The sequence below is a fragment of the Lissotriton helveticus genome, chromosome 4_1 (assembly GCF_964261635.1).
Source record: "Lissotriton helveticus chromosome 4_1, aLisHel1.1, whole genome shotgun sequence".
In the NCBI taxonomy this organism is placed as follows: Eukaryota; Metazoa; Chordata; class Amphibia; order Caudata; family Salamandridae; genus Lissotriton; species Lissotriton helveticus.
Window position 1 is genome coordinate 63,255,922 of NC_136063.1, and position 14,983 is coordinate 63,270,904.

The following is a 14,983-nucleotide window of genomic DNA, read 5'->3' on the forward strand; positions in this document are numbered from 1 at the left end:
CCTCTTTATGGACAACTAGCGGCCCGGCCCGACGTTGTCCGGGGATGAAAATGAAAGTCTAGAAAGTTCTTTTTTACCTGTGAAGTCGAGCAGTGCATACACGGTAACGCTAGGGGTCCATTGCAGCCGAACATGTGCCTCCGCTTGTCCAGCCAGTGTGAGGAAGCGCCACAGTGATAGGTGCCTCTGCAGCGACAACGTTTAGCGTGTGTGGATGCAGTTTTGGCCCTTGGCCTCACAGTGTCCAACAGCGGTCACGAGATGCTGTGCGTGTGTCACCAACAGTCCGTGACTTTTTTAATAGCGCCCCAGCGATGCTCAAGTGCCTCTGCACCCGCAGATGAATGCGCAGAAGTTCCTTCTGTGTGGGCACTCAGAATCCGTCAATTGTTTGCGCTGAAGGCACTGAAGGTGAGCGTGTGCTCTGCGGTTTTGTGTCCTTGACAAGGGAGGCAGACGTGTGTGTCCGCTCCCGCTGACGCCCCTGTTCGGTCCTGGCATGCACAATACGCACTCCACAAACACGGCATGGTGCACTTAGTCGCCACACAGTGCGTCTACGTCAAACGCCCCAGAACGCTATCCCCTCGCACGACACGCCCACTTCAAGCACACCCCCATCGCTTTACAGCACAACGCCCACGCCCACAACTGACTACTTTGTCCCTAACGGTCTTTTTCCCTATGTCCATCTGCTTATACTCGCCGTTCCGAATCTGTATGCGGTGTTCCGGTTGGCGCTGTGGTTCCGGAGCGTACCCGCCTCAACGGTTTGGGCTCTCTCTTTATAATATTAGTATGGATTGGCAACTATTATGAAGAGAAAGGAATGTATGTGTATAGTACTGGTAGGTGATCATAATGGTAAGATTTCCAAATATGCCTTAAGGTTATTTGCAAACGAAGACAAAGAAGATGCTCTAAACAGTGCACCTTCAATTGTTCCTGTCAATAGTAGAATGGATAAAAGAGACCAACAGCTGTTGGAAATTATAAGGAATAAATAATTTTTTATAGAAAATGGAAGAATAGAGAATGATACTGCCACGAACTTCAATCACATTTCTACTCTCAGCTGTTCAATCATCGTCTATGCGATTGTCCGGTTTACTATATTTACCATGATCCCAGTTAGGAATGTCCATGATAACCCTTATAGTGATCACTAACTGTTTATTGCATGATTAATTTCGTATTGAAGGAAGTAGGGACCTGGAATTTCAAAGATCCAGATTTAAGGTTTGAGAGAGCAAATGGTAGAACTCATTGAAGTACCAAGTCAACTGTTTCCAGAGGCACTACACAAGTATGAAAATTGTATAAAGTTCCTTGTAGCTATATGCAATTTAAACAATACAGTTTCATGAAGGAGACCACATCTTGACCCCGTTATTCACTAAAATATGGAGATAAATAGTGAGGAGTCAATTTGTTTTTCTTCCTTAGCAGAACAAAGTAAATTAATCAATGTCCTGAAAAAGAAGACAGAGATTGAAATTGTCCCTTAAGAAGTAGAAGGACAACTATAATTGGTATCAGTTAAAAGAAGCCGCTTATTGCAAAGATGTTAAAATATTTTGGGATTTTATTTTATCTCTCCGTATTCCAATTAAGGAAGCGGATGGAGTGTTTACCTAGATTAATTACATTCAGGTAATGCTGGTACAGAGTTGAGTTGTATTCCTTTACCTGAACTTCGTTCCCCTCCTGCAGTATCTGGTGCCCCTTCTACGAAGGACATTGAGGTTAAAATTATGGGAATTACATCTTTCGGGGCAATAGGGCCCGGTGAGATGACATCACTATTATTAAGAGAGAGGCTTCTCTATTGGTCACGCTTCTCACACCTCTTTTCGCATATTACTAGCAACATGGTGTAACCCCTCCTTCCTGGTCTGGAAGTATTCTAATACCACTACACAACAAGCATTTACAATGCAACAGTCTCACGTTCGGAAAAGTTAGAGCTATTGACATTGTAAATGACAAACGTTTTATTTATGTGATGGTTTTGAAAACAGATAAATAAATGGCGTCATTTACAATCCCAATAGCTTAATCTCTCGCAAATACGAGACCTATTGCATTTGCACCCACACACAGAGAGCCACCCACAGAGAGCCACCCACACACACAGAGCCACACACACACACAGAGCCACTCACACACACAGAGTCACACACACACACACAGAGTCACACACACACACAGAGCGCTGAGCACCGGAAACCACTGGCTCAAATTAAGCACTGCACTTTTAGCTGCACATCGAGGAGTACCTTAATTTGAAATCTTAATTAAGCTCCCTGTCGTGGGGGTCTGTTAGCCACTGATTGCTCAGCCCGCAATGCTGCAACAATGTCCTTCTTACCTACAAGAGGGCCAGCGGGATAACACCCACATGCGCTGCACACTCACCCACCAGAAGCAATGTAAAATCCGAATCATAAGCAGAGCACCAGCTGGGATGTGCCCTCCCCTTCCAGCAAATTGTCGGGTACTAAATCACAGCTCCTAAGAGGGTTTTAACTAAACCAGCCGCTAGGGCTAGCATGTGAGCATTTCATTGTGCTAGTGATTACTTTTATAAGGTTAATGTGCATCTTTTAATACAGCCCTTATATCCCCCATCAAAATGTTCCCGTTTTGAAGTTGGAATGTGTTGGTGCTACCTCGCCCTTTAATTATGAAAATAGAGCGCTAGAGACTAATTGCACATCCGTTCCATTAATAGCTCCCATAAGTCCCTTAACAGCGTAAAATCGAAGCCATTTGTGGACATTGACGCAAATCCTGGGTTTACAGAATGATATTGTTTTGCATGAGAATGCCGAATATTTTTTTTTTTTTAAATCTTTTTATTGTATAAAAACCAGCTCCAAAACATAGCACATCAGTTAGCAGCGGAAATTCATTGACAATGATTGACAAATGCAAGTACAGTCACAGTAAGATAATCAACCTACCCACCCTGGCCCACCCTCCCTCCAGACCTAGACCCTGCCCCTAAACTACCCCAATGAACCCCTCAAGGCATATCTGCAAGTACCGGACCCCCCCCCCCCCGGCAGTCCACTCCCACCCTGAAGATGACGCCCTGGTCAGTAGGGCTTCCAAAGCCCAGGGGAGGACAGAGCAGGGATGGAGCCACCAATTCACGGAGTTATCAAGGCACATCCCTCAGCTAGAAGGCTCCACCCCGTGCTCCTCTCACATCAGCACCGCAATGCCGAATATTTTTAAGCCCCGATCGCCTTCTTATCTCTTCCACCTTGGGTAAGCACGCTGTACCTGGCACTGGTCCGAAAAGCAGGTGAGGTCAGAGGGACGCTCCCAGCGTGGAAGCAGACGGTTTTAAAAGAACGCTTACAGGTTCACTGAGCTTGGCTAAAATATGTTCCCAGATGTAGGTCAAGTGTTCAGCGTAAGACGATAGATGGAAACGTGTGATTGTGTCTGCTCTGCCGTTCTCTGTTGACTTAGAACACGATAACGAATGCAGCACAGTTAGTCTGGAGGAGAAATTATGTTTTTTGGGAGTGGAGGGGGCAGCATCAACCTGGGTCTCAGGAAGGTATCGTAGATGTAGTTAAACACTGCCCTTCGCTCCGTTCATACTGTCCTACGGAAAAGTGACTTGTTGATCCCTTGAGAACCAAGACACCATGTCAAACTACCTGCAGGAAGTCTCTCCCCGAAAGAGTTATGTGGGATATAACCTCATTCTGCAGCACACCCCGCCCAGGAAAGCCTGCAGACCCGCCACCCCCCATAAACGTGTGTATGTGGAAATTCACAGCATGTAGAGAAAACGTGGTTACACTGAAGAGGTCTTTCTTTGACACCAACTGTACCAACACACGTAACCAACATGTCAGCTCTGATACAAGTGCTCGCCGTGCTCTGTAAGCCCCGTCCTTTTCGGATTGAGGGGCGTGATTTTCTTTCTCTCCTCTTCTTCACTGGCTGGAGGAAAGGAGAGAAATAAACGAAAAAAACACGCCCCTCAATTCGAAAAGGACGGGCTTACAGCGAGACAATGACATCACAGAGACCTCTTCTCCAATGGCTGGCCGCCGTTTAGGAGGCCAGCCAATGGAGAAGAGGGGCGGGGTTCACCCTCGCTACTCTGAGACATTAAGTCTCGCTGGCAAGACTGCGAATGCGCGCATCCTACACAGTCTCGACCTAAAAAGGGCCCTAGAAATCTCCCCTGTAATTTAAATGGATTACAGTTCCAACACTGAATGTATCCTGCGGTATTTCGCAGATTAAGTTTAATATACTGTACAGTACAATTTAAATTAAAATCACAGCGCCAGGAAGCACACTCAAACTGATCTAGTCTAGTACTAGTACACTACATGTGCACAGTGAAGACATGTGCACAGTGAAGACAGCGGTTCGATTAAAGGCTCAATCAGATGGAAATGACAACATCCAGTCTGCTAAATTCACATGCAATCCTCACAAGCTAGAACTGTGGAGGACAGCATACAATCGATTAATCGTCACAAGCTAGGACTGTGGAGCGCAGCATGCAATCGATTAATTGTCACAAGCTAGAACCTTGGAGGACAGCATACTATTGTAACAAGCTTGATCTGTGGAAATGAGCATGAAGTTGTCACAGACTAGAACTGTGGTGGACAGCACGCAATCATTACAAGCTAGAAGTCTGGAGGACAACATACAATCATTACAAGTTAGAACTGTGCAGGACAGCACACAATCATTACAAGCTAGATCTGTGGAGGACAGCATGTAATTGTCACAAGGTAGGACTGTGAAGGACAGCACGCAATCATTACAAGTGAGATCTGTGGAGGACAGCACACAATCATTACAAGCTAGAACTCTGGAGGACAGCACGCAATCATTACAAGCTAGAACTCTGGAGGACAGCACGCAATCATTACAAGTGAGATCTGTGGAGGACAGCACCCAATCATTACAAGCTAGAACTCTGGAGGACAGCACGCAATCATTACAAGCAAGAACTCTGGAGGATAGCATACAATCATTACAAGCTAGAACTCTGGAGGACAACACAATCATTACAAGCTAGAACTCTGGAGGACAACACAATCATTACAAGCTAGAACTCTGGAGGACAACACAATCATTACAAGCTAGATCTGTGGAGGACAGCATGTAATCGTCACAAGCTAGGACTCTGGAGGACAACACGCAATCATTACAAGCTAGAAGTCTAGAGAACAGCACGCAATCATTACAAGCTAGAACTCTGGAGGACAGCACGCAATCATTACAAGGTAGATCAGTGAAGGACAGCATGCAATCATTACAAGTGAGATCTGTGGAGGACAGCACGCAATCATTACAAGCTAGAACTCTTGAGGACAGCACGCAATCATTACCAGGTACAACTGTGGAGGATAGCACGCAATTATTACAAGCTAGAACTCTGGAGGACAGCACGCAATCATTACAAGTGAGATCTGTGAAGGACAGCACACAATCATTACAAGCTAGAACTGTGGAGGACAGCACGCAATCATTACAAGTGAGATCTGTGAAGGACAGCACGCAATCATTACAAGCTAGATCTGTGGAGGACAGCATGTAATCGTCACAAGCTAGAACTCTGGAGGACAGCACACAATCATTACAAGCTAGAACTCTGGAGGACAACACGCAATCATTACAAGCTAGAACTCTGGAGGACAGCACGCAATCATTACAAGCTAGAACTCGGGAGGACAGCACGCAATCATTACAAGCTAGAACTGTGGAGGACAGCACACAATCATTACGAGCTAGAACTCTGGAGGACAGCCCGCAATCATTACAAGCTAGAACTGTGGAGGACAGCACACAATCATTACGAGCTAGAACTCTGGAGGACAGCACGCAATCATTACAAGCTAGAACTCGGGAGGACAGCACGCAATCATTACAAGCTAGAACTGTGGAGGACAGCACACAATCATTACGAGCTAGAACTCTGGAGGACAGCCCGCAATCATTACAAGCTAGAACTGTGAAGGACAGCACACAATCATTACGAGCTAGAACTCTGAAGGACAGCACGCAATCATTACCAGGTAGAACTGTGGAGGACAGCATGCAATCATTACAGGCTAGAACTCTGGAGGACAGCACGCAATCATTACAAGGTAGATCAGTGGAGGACAGCACGTAATAATTACAAGGTAGGTCAGTGGAGGAAAGCACGCAATCATTACAAGCTAGAACTGTGGAGGACAGCACGCAATCATAACAAGCTAGAACTGTGAAGGACAGCACGCAATCATTACAAGTGAGATCTGTGAAGGACAGCACACAATCATTATAAGCTAGAACTGTGGAGGACAGCACACAATAATTACAAGCTAGATCTGTGGAGGACAACACAATCATTACAAGCTAGAACTGTGGAGGACAGCACACAATAATTACAAGCTAGATCTGTGGAGGACAACACAATCATTACAAGCTAGAACTGTGGAGGACAGCACGCAATCATAACAAGCTAGATCTGTGGAGGACAGCATGTAATCGTCACAAGCTAGGACTGTGAAGTACAGCACGCAATCATTACAAGCCAGAACTCTGGAGGACAACACGCAATCATTACAAGCTAGAACTGTGGAGGACAGCACGCAATCATTACAAGCTAGAACTCTGGAGGACAGCACGCAATCATTACAAGTGAGATCTGTGGAGGACAGCACCCAATCATTACGAGGTAGAACTGTGGAGGACAGCACGCAATCATTACGAGGTAGAACTGTGGAGGACAGCATGCAATCATTACAAGGTATATCAGTGAAGGACAGCATGCAATCATTACAAGCTAGAACTCTGGAGGACAGCACGCAATCATTACAAGGTAGATCAGTGGAGGGCAGCACGCAATCATTACAAGCTAGAACTGTGGAGGACAGCACGCAATCATTACAAGCTAGAACTCTGGAGGACAGCGCGGAATCATTACAAGGTAGAACTGTGGAGGACAGCATGCAATCATTACAAGCTAGATCAGTGGAGGAAAGCATAAGTCATTACAAGCTAGATCTGTGGAGGACAGCATGTAATTGTCACAAGCTAGGACTGTGAAGGACAGCACGCAATCATTACAAGTGAGATCTGTGGAGGACAGCACACAATCATTACAAGCTAGAACTCTGGAGGACAGCACGCGATCATTACAAGCTAGAACTCTGGAGGACAGCACGCAATCATTACAAGCTAGAACTCTGGAGGACAGCACACAATCATTACAAGCTAGAACTCTAGAGGACAGCACGCAATCAATACAAGCTAGAACTCTGGAGGACAGCACGCAATCATTACAAGTGAGATCTGTGGAGGACAGCACACAATCATTACAAGCTAGAACTCTGGAGGACAGCACGCAATCATTACAAGCTAGAACTGTGAAGGACAGCACGCAATCATTACAAGTGAGATCTGTGAAGGACAGCACACAATCATTATAAGCTAGAACTGTGGAGGACAGCACACAATAATTACAAGCTAGATCTGTGGAGGACAACACAATCATTACAAGCTAGAACTGTGGAGGACAGCACACAATAATTACAAGCTAGATCTGTGGAGGACAACACAATCATTACAAGCTAGAACTGTGGAGGACAGCACGCAATCATAACAAGCTAGATCTGTGGAGGACAGCATGTAATCGTCACAAGCTAGGACTGTGAAGTACAGCACGCAATCATTACAAGCCAGAACTCTGGAGGACAACACGCAATCATTACAAGCTAGAACTGTGGAGGACAGCACGCAATCATTACAAGCTAGAACTCTGGAGGACAGCACGCAATCATTACAAGTGAGATCTGTGGAGGACAGCACCCAATCATTACGAGGTAGAACTGTGGAGGACAGCACGCAATCATTACGAGGTAGAACTGTGGAGGACAGCATGCAATCATTACAAGGTATATCAGTGAAGGACAGCATGCAATCATTACAAGCTAGAACTCTGGAGGACAGCACGCAATCATTACAAGGTAGATCAGTGGAGGGCAGCACGCAATCATTACAAGCTAGAACTGTGGAGGACAGCACGCAATCATTACAAGCTAGAACTCTGGAGGACAGCGCGGAATCATTACAAGGTAGAACTGTGGAGGACAGCATGCAATCATTACAAGCTAGATCAGTGGAGGAAAGCATAAGTCATTACAAGCTAGATCTGTGGAGGACAGCATGTAATTGTCACAAGCTAGGACTTTGAAGGACAGCACGCAATCATTACAAGTGAGATCTGTGGAGGACAGCACCCAATCATTACAAGCTAGAACTCTAGAGGACAGCACGCAATCATTACAAGCTAGAACTCTGGAGGACAGCGCGGAATCATTACAAGGTAGAACTGTGGAGGACAGCATGCAATCATTACAAGCTAGATCAGTGGAGGAAAGCATAAGTCATTACAAGCTAGATCTGTGGAGGACAGCATGTAATTGTCACAAGCTAGGACTGTGAAGGACAGCACGCAATCATTACAAGTGAGATCTGTGGAGGACAGCACACAATCATTACAAGCTAGAACTCTGGAGGACAGCACGCGATCATTACAAGCTAGAACTCTGGAGGACAGCACGCAATCATTACAAGTGAGATCTGTGGAGGACAGCACACAATCATTACAAGCTAGAACTCTGGAGGACAGCACGCAATCATTACAAGCTAGAACTCTGGAGGACAGCACACAATCATTACAAGCTAGAACTCTAGAGGACAGCACGCAATCAATACAAGCTAGAACTCTGGAGGACAGCACGCAATCATTACAAGTGAGATCTGTGGAGGACAGCACACAATCATTACAAGCTAGAACTCTGGAGGACAGCACGCAATCATTACAAGCTAGAACTGTGAAGGACAGCACGCAATCATTACAAGTGAGATCTGTGAAGGACAGCACACAATCATTATAAGCTAGAACTGTGGAGGACAGCACACAATAATTACAAGCTAGATCTGTGGAGGACAACACAATCATTACAAGCTAGAACTGTGGAGGACAGCACACAATAATTACAAGCTAGATCTGTGGAGGACAACACAATCATTACAAGCTAAAACTGTGGAGGACAGCACGCAATCATAACAAGCTAGATCTGTGGAGGACAGCATGTAATCGTCACAAGCTAGGACTGTGAAGTACAGCACGCAATCATTACAAGCCAGAACTCTGGAGGACAACACGCAATCATTACAAGCTAGAACTGTGGAGGACAGCACGCAATCATTACAAGCTAGAACTCTGGAGGACAGCACGCAATCATTACAAGTGAGATCTGTGGAGGACAGCACCCAATCATTACGAGGTAGAACTGTGGAGGACAGCACGCAATCATTACGAGGTAGAACTGTGGAGGACAGCATGCAATCATTACAAGGTATATCAGTGAAGGACAGCATGCAATCATTACAAGCTAGAACTCTGGAGGACAGCACGCAATCATTACAAGGTAGATCAGTGGAGGGCAGCACGCAATCATTACAAGCTAGAACTGTGGAGGACAGCACGCAATCATTACAAGCTAGAACTCTGGAGGACAGCGCGGAATCATTACAAGGTAGAACTGTGGAGGACAGCATGCAATCATTACAAGCTAGATCAGTGGAGGAAAGCATAAGTCATTACAAGCTAGATCTGTGGAGGACAGCATGTAATTGTCACAAGCTAGGACTGTGAAGGACAGCACGCAATCATTACAAGTGAGATCTGTGGAGGACAGCACCCAATCATTACAAGCTAGAACTCTAGAGGACAGCACGCAATCAATACAAGCTAGAACTCTGGAGGACAGCACGCAATCATTACAAGTGAGATCTGTGGAGGACAGCACACAATCATTACAAGCTAGAACTCTGGAGGACAGCACACAATCATTACAAGCTAGAACTCTGGAGGACAGCACGCAATAATTACAAGCTAGAACTCTGGAGGACAGCACGCAATCATTACAAGCAAGAACTCTGGAGGACAATACGCAATCATTAAAAGTGAGATCTGTGAAGGACAGCACGCAATCATTACAAGCTAGAACTCTGGAGGACAACACAATCATTACAAGCTAGAACTGTGGAGGACAGCACACAATCATTACAAGCTAGATCTGTGGAGGACAGCATGTAATCGTCACAAGCTAGGACTGGGAAGGACAGCACGCAATCATCACACGCTAGAACTCTGGAGGACAACACGCAATCATTACAAGCTAGAAGTCTAGAGAACAGCACGCAATCATTACAAGGTAGATCAGTGAAGGACAGCATGCAATCATTACAAGTGAGATCTGTGGAGGACAGCACGCAATCATTACAAGCTAGAACTCTTGAGGACAGCACGCAATCATTACAAGCTAGAACTCTTGAGGACAGCACGCAATCATTGCAAGTGATATCTGTGGTGGACAGCACGCAATCATTACCAGGTAGAACTGTGGAGGATAGCACGCAATTATTACAAGCTAGAACTCTGGAGGACAGCACGCAATCATTACAAGTGAGATCTGTGAAGGACAGCACACAATCATTACAAGCTAGAACTGTGGAGGACAGCACGCAATCATTACAAGCTAGATCTGTGGAGGACAGCATGTAATCGTCACAAGCTAGGACTGTGAAGGACAGCATACAATCATTACAAGCTAGAACTCTGGAGGACAACACGCAATCATTACAAGCTAGAACTCTGGAGGACAGCACGCAATCATTACAAGCTAGAACTCGGGAGGACAGCACGCAATCATTACAAGCTAGAACTCGGGAGGACAGCACGCAATCATTACAAGCTAGAACTGTGGAGGACAGCACACAATCATTACGAGCTAGAACTCTGGAGGACAGCACGCAATCATTACAAGCTAGAACTCTGAAGGACAGCACACAATCATTACAAGGTAGATCAGTGGAGGACAGCACGTAATAATTACAAGGTAGGTCAGTGGAGGACAGCACGCAATCATTACAAGCTAGAACTGTGGAGGACAGCACGCAATCATTACAGGCTAGAACTCTGGAGGACAGCACGCAATCATTACAAGGTAGATCAGTGGAGGACAGCACGTAATAATTACAAGGTAGGTCAGTGGAGGACAGCACGCAATCATTACAAGCTAGAACTGTGGAGGACAGCACGCAATCATAACAAGCTAGAACTGTGAAGGACAGCACGCAATCATTACAAGTGAGATCTGTGAAGGACAGCACACAATCATTATAAGCTAGAACTGTGGAGGACAGCACACAATAATTACAAGCTAGATCTGTGGAGGACAACACAATCATTATAAGCTAGAACTGTGGAGGACAGCACACAATAATTACAAGCTAGATCTGTGGAGGACAACACAATCATTACAAGCTAGAACTGTGGAGGACAGCACACAATCATTACAAGCTAGAACTGTGGAGGACAGCACGCAATCATAACAAGCTAGATCTGTGGAGGACAGCATGTAATCGTCACAAGCTAGGACTGTGAAGTACAGCACGCAATCATTACAAGCCAGAACTCTGGAGGACAACACGCAATCATTACAAGCTAGAACTGTGGAGGACAGCACGCAATCATTACAAGCTAGAACTCTGGAGGACAGCACGCAATCATTACAAGTGAGATCTGTGGAGGACAGCACCCAATCATTACGAGGTAGAACTGTGGAGGACAGCACGCAATCATTACGAGGTAGAACTGTGGAGGACAGCATGCAATCATTACAAGGTATATCAGTGAAGGACAGCATGCAATCATTACAAGCTAGAACTCTGGAGGACAGCACGCAATCATTACAAGGTAGATCAGTGGAGGGCAGCACGCAATCATTACAAGCTAGAACTGTGGAGGACAGCACGCAATCATTACAAGCTAGAACTCTGGAGGACAGCGCGGAATCATTACAAGGTAGAACTGTGGAGGACAGCATGCAATCATTACAAGCTAGAACTCTGAAGGACAGCACGCAATCATTACCAGGTAGAACTGTGGAGGACAGCATGCAATCATTACAGGCTAGAACTCTGGAGGACAGCACGCAATCATTACAAGGTAGATCAGTGGAGGACAGCACGTAATAATTACAAGGTAGGTCAGTGGAGGACAGCACGCAATCATTACAAGCTAGAACTGTGGAGGACAGCACGCAATCATAACAAGCTAGAACTGTGAAGGACAGCACGCAATCATTACAAGTGAGATCTGTGAAGGACAGCACACAATCATTATAAGCTAGAACTGTGGAGGACAGCACACAATAATTACAAGCTAGATCTGTGGAGGACAACACAATCATTACAAGCTAGAACTGTGGAGGACAGCACACAATAATTACAAGCTAGATCTGTGGAGGACAACACAATCATTACAAGCTAGAACTGTGGAGGACAGCACGCAATCATAACAAGCTAGATCTGTGGAGGACAGCATGTAATCGTCACAAGCTAGGACTGTGAAGTACAGCACGCAATCATTACAAGCCAGAACTCTGGAGGACAACACGCAATCATTACGAGGTAGAACTGTGGAGGACAGCACGCAATCATTACGAGGTAGAACTGTGGAGGACAGCACGCAATCATTACGAGTTAGAACTGTGGAGGACAGCACGCAATCATTACGAGGTAGAACTCTGGAGGACAGCACGCAATCATTACAAGGTATATCAGTGAAGGACAGCATGCAATCATTACAAGCTAGAACTCTGGAGGACAGCACGCAATCATTACAAGGTAGATCAGTGGAGGGCAGCACGCAATCATTACAAGCTAGAACTGTGGAGGACAGCACGCAATCATTACAAGCTAGAACTCTGGAGGACAGCGCGGAATCATTACAAGGTAGAACTGTGGAGGACAGCCGCAATCATTACAAGCTAGATCAGTGGAGGAAAGCATAAGTCATTACAAGGTAGATCAGTGGAGGGCAGCATGCAATCATTACAGGCTAGAACTCTGGAGGACAGCACGCAATCATTACAAGGTAGATCAGTGGAGGGCAGCACGCAATCATTACAAGCTAGAACTGTGGAGGACAGCATGTAATCGTCACAAGCTAGGACTGTGAAGTACAGCACGCAATCATTACAAGCTAGAACTCTGGAGGACAGCGCGGAATCATTACAAGCTAGAACTGTGGAGGACAGCGCGGAATCATTACAAGCTAGATCAGTGGAGGAAAGCATAAGTCATTACAAGCTAGAACAGTGAAGGACATCAATGGTTTACCACAAAAAAGGTGGGAGGATTCTGGTAAGCGTCCTTCCTCAGAAGCAGTACAATACCAGACTTTAAACAGCAGCCATTGAATAGCGATCATTAGGAAAACCCAATCTCAACATAAAATCCCAATCATGCCCTATTTTTAGTAGTGTGGAGCCCAAATATCTTTTGTGCTTCATGTTGATGGTGGCTTATCGGCTACCTCTCTAGGAGTAATGGTTTAGATCTCTCAGTTTCTGGATGTATGTTAGTAGATGTGGTGTAAATAATGCCCAAAGGCTCCTTCCTGTACAAAGCACATCCTGAGTTCAAGTACTTCAAGGCGCTCTTTCAGGTGCTGGCGACATCAGTAGCACTTGAAAGCATTTTGAAGTACGGTGGCTGAGGATTTGAGCACTTAAATGAAAGAAGGTCCCCTATATTTGCTTTTACCTCAAATCTGGATCAGAAGATGCTCGCTGTCCCTAAATACATGTAGGCATACACCACTGCCAGTGTGCATGGGTCTAGTATGGCAGCCAAGCTGACATCACCTGACAGAGAGTGAGGTTTTCCATGCTTCACTCTCCCCTTCTTGACCTCAGACACACACATAATACACAAGTACTACGTCAGTCAAGATGTAGGTGCAAGGAAGCCAGAACTTACTGTCTGTCGTCCAACAGATCCCCAGTGATCCACTCCAGGACTTTCTCCCGCTTCCGCAGACCGACCCAGTAGCTCCTCTTGCCTGCTCGCTTCAGGATGAAATCCTGCATGAAGACAAGGAGATGAAACCATGGCCTTCAGTTGGATTTTGTAGAAAGATTCCCAACCCTGAAAGCAAGCTGTGAGTAGTGTCCTTGAGCCAATAGCAAGAAGCGTTGAATGACAAAACACTGAGGAACAGTTTGATGGCGCTCTTTGTACACAGGCCTGTTTTAGAATCAGGCCTGGAAAGGCCTATTATTTACCGGGCATTTCCCCTGTGGGCTGCAGCCCCGGTGACCACCAACAGGTCTATGAGCAGGTTGAAAAGCCTTGAGAAAGTGGCAGCCCTCCCTGGTTCCTTCACCCAAAGTTAACTCTCGCGTCAACAAACTTTCATTAGCAACACTGTTTTATCTTAAACAACTCTCACTACATCTGTCACCGTTAAAACAGGTCTACAACAATTTATTATTTGGTGTGGGTCTCATGAAGGGTTAAATATTGGGTTTATAGCACAGGATAAAGTATTCCAAATTAAGATTTCTGCTTTACACTACTTTCTAAACATTTCACCAGGCCCAGGGTGTGCCAGCATTGACTCCAAATACAACGAATGAACGTGAGGGGCATCTGAGGGTACATTGATCTTTGCCAGTGAATGCCATCTGGGACAATAGGGGGAAGAGATAAGGCCATAATCAGCAGCCACGCCTCGTGCACAGCTCTTTATTTATTCACACCTGGGCCTGAATCAAGGAAGGGACGAGGAGGTCAGATGCTACTGGTGATAATCCACTCACACTCACTCCTTCCAAACTAGTCTGTCATTGTTGACAATCCACTCACACTCACTCCTTCCAAACTAGTCTGTCATTGGTGACAATCCACTAACACTTACTCCTTCCAATATAGTCGGTCCCTGTTGACAACCCACTCACACTTACTCCTTCGAGTCTAGTCGGTCCCTGTTGACAACCCACTCACACACACACACCCTCCCCCCTCTCCAATCTAGTCTATCACTGGTGAGAATCCACTCACACTCACTCCTTCCAATTTACTTATC

The 14,983-nt window shown here is 45.7% G+C and overlaps 1 protein-coding gene across 1 annotated transcript in view; it reads right to left on the bottom strand.

The window, feature by feature from the left end:
- The window catches only part of LOC144828317 (C-type lectin domain family 2 member L-like), a 148,239-nt gene that overhangs the window by 26,320 nt on the left and 106,936 nt on the right, over positions 1 to 14,983 (bottom strand). The window contains exon 4 of the mRNA XM_078686407.1: positions 13,876 to 13,979. Coding sequence (XP_078542533.1) covers positions 13,876 to 13,979 — 104 coding nt within the window. The remainder of the gene's footprint in view (positions 1 to 13,875; positions 13,980 to 14,983) is intronic.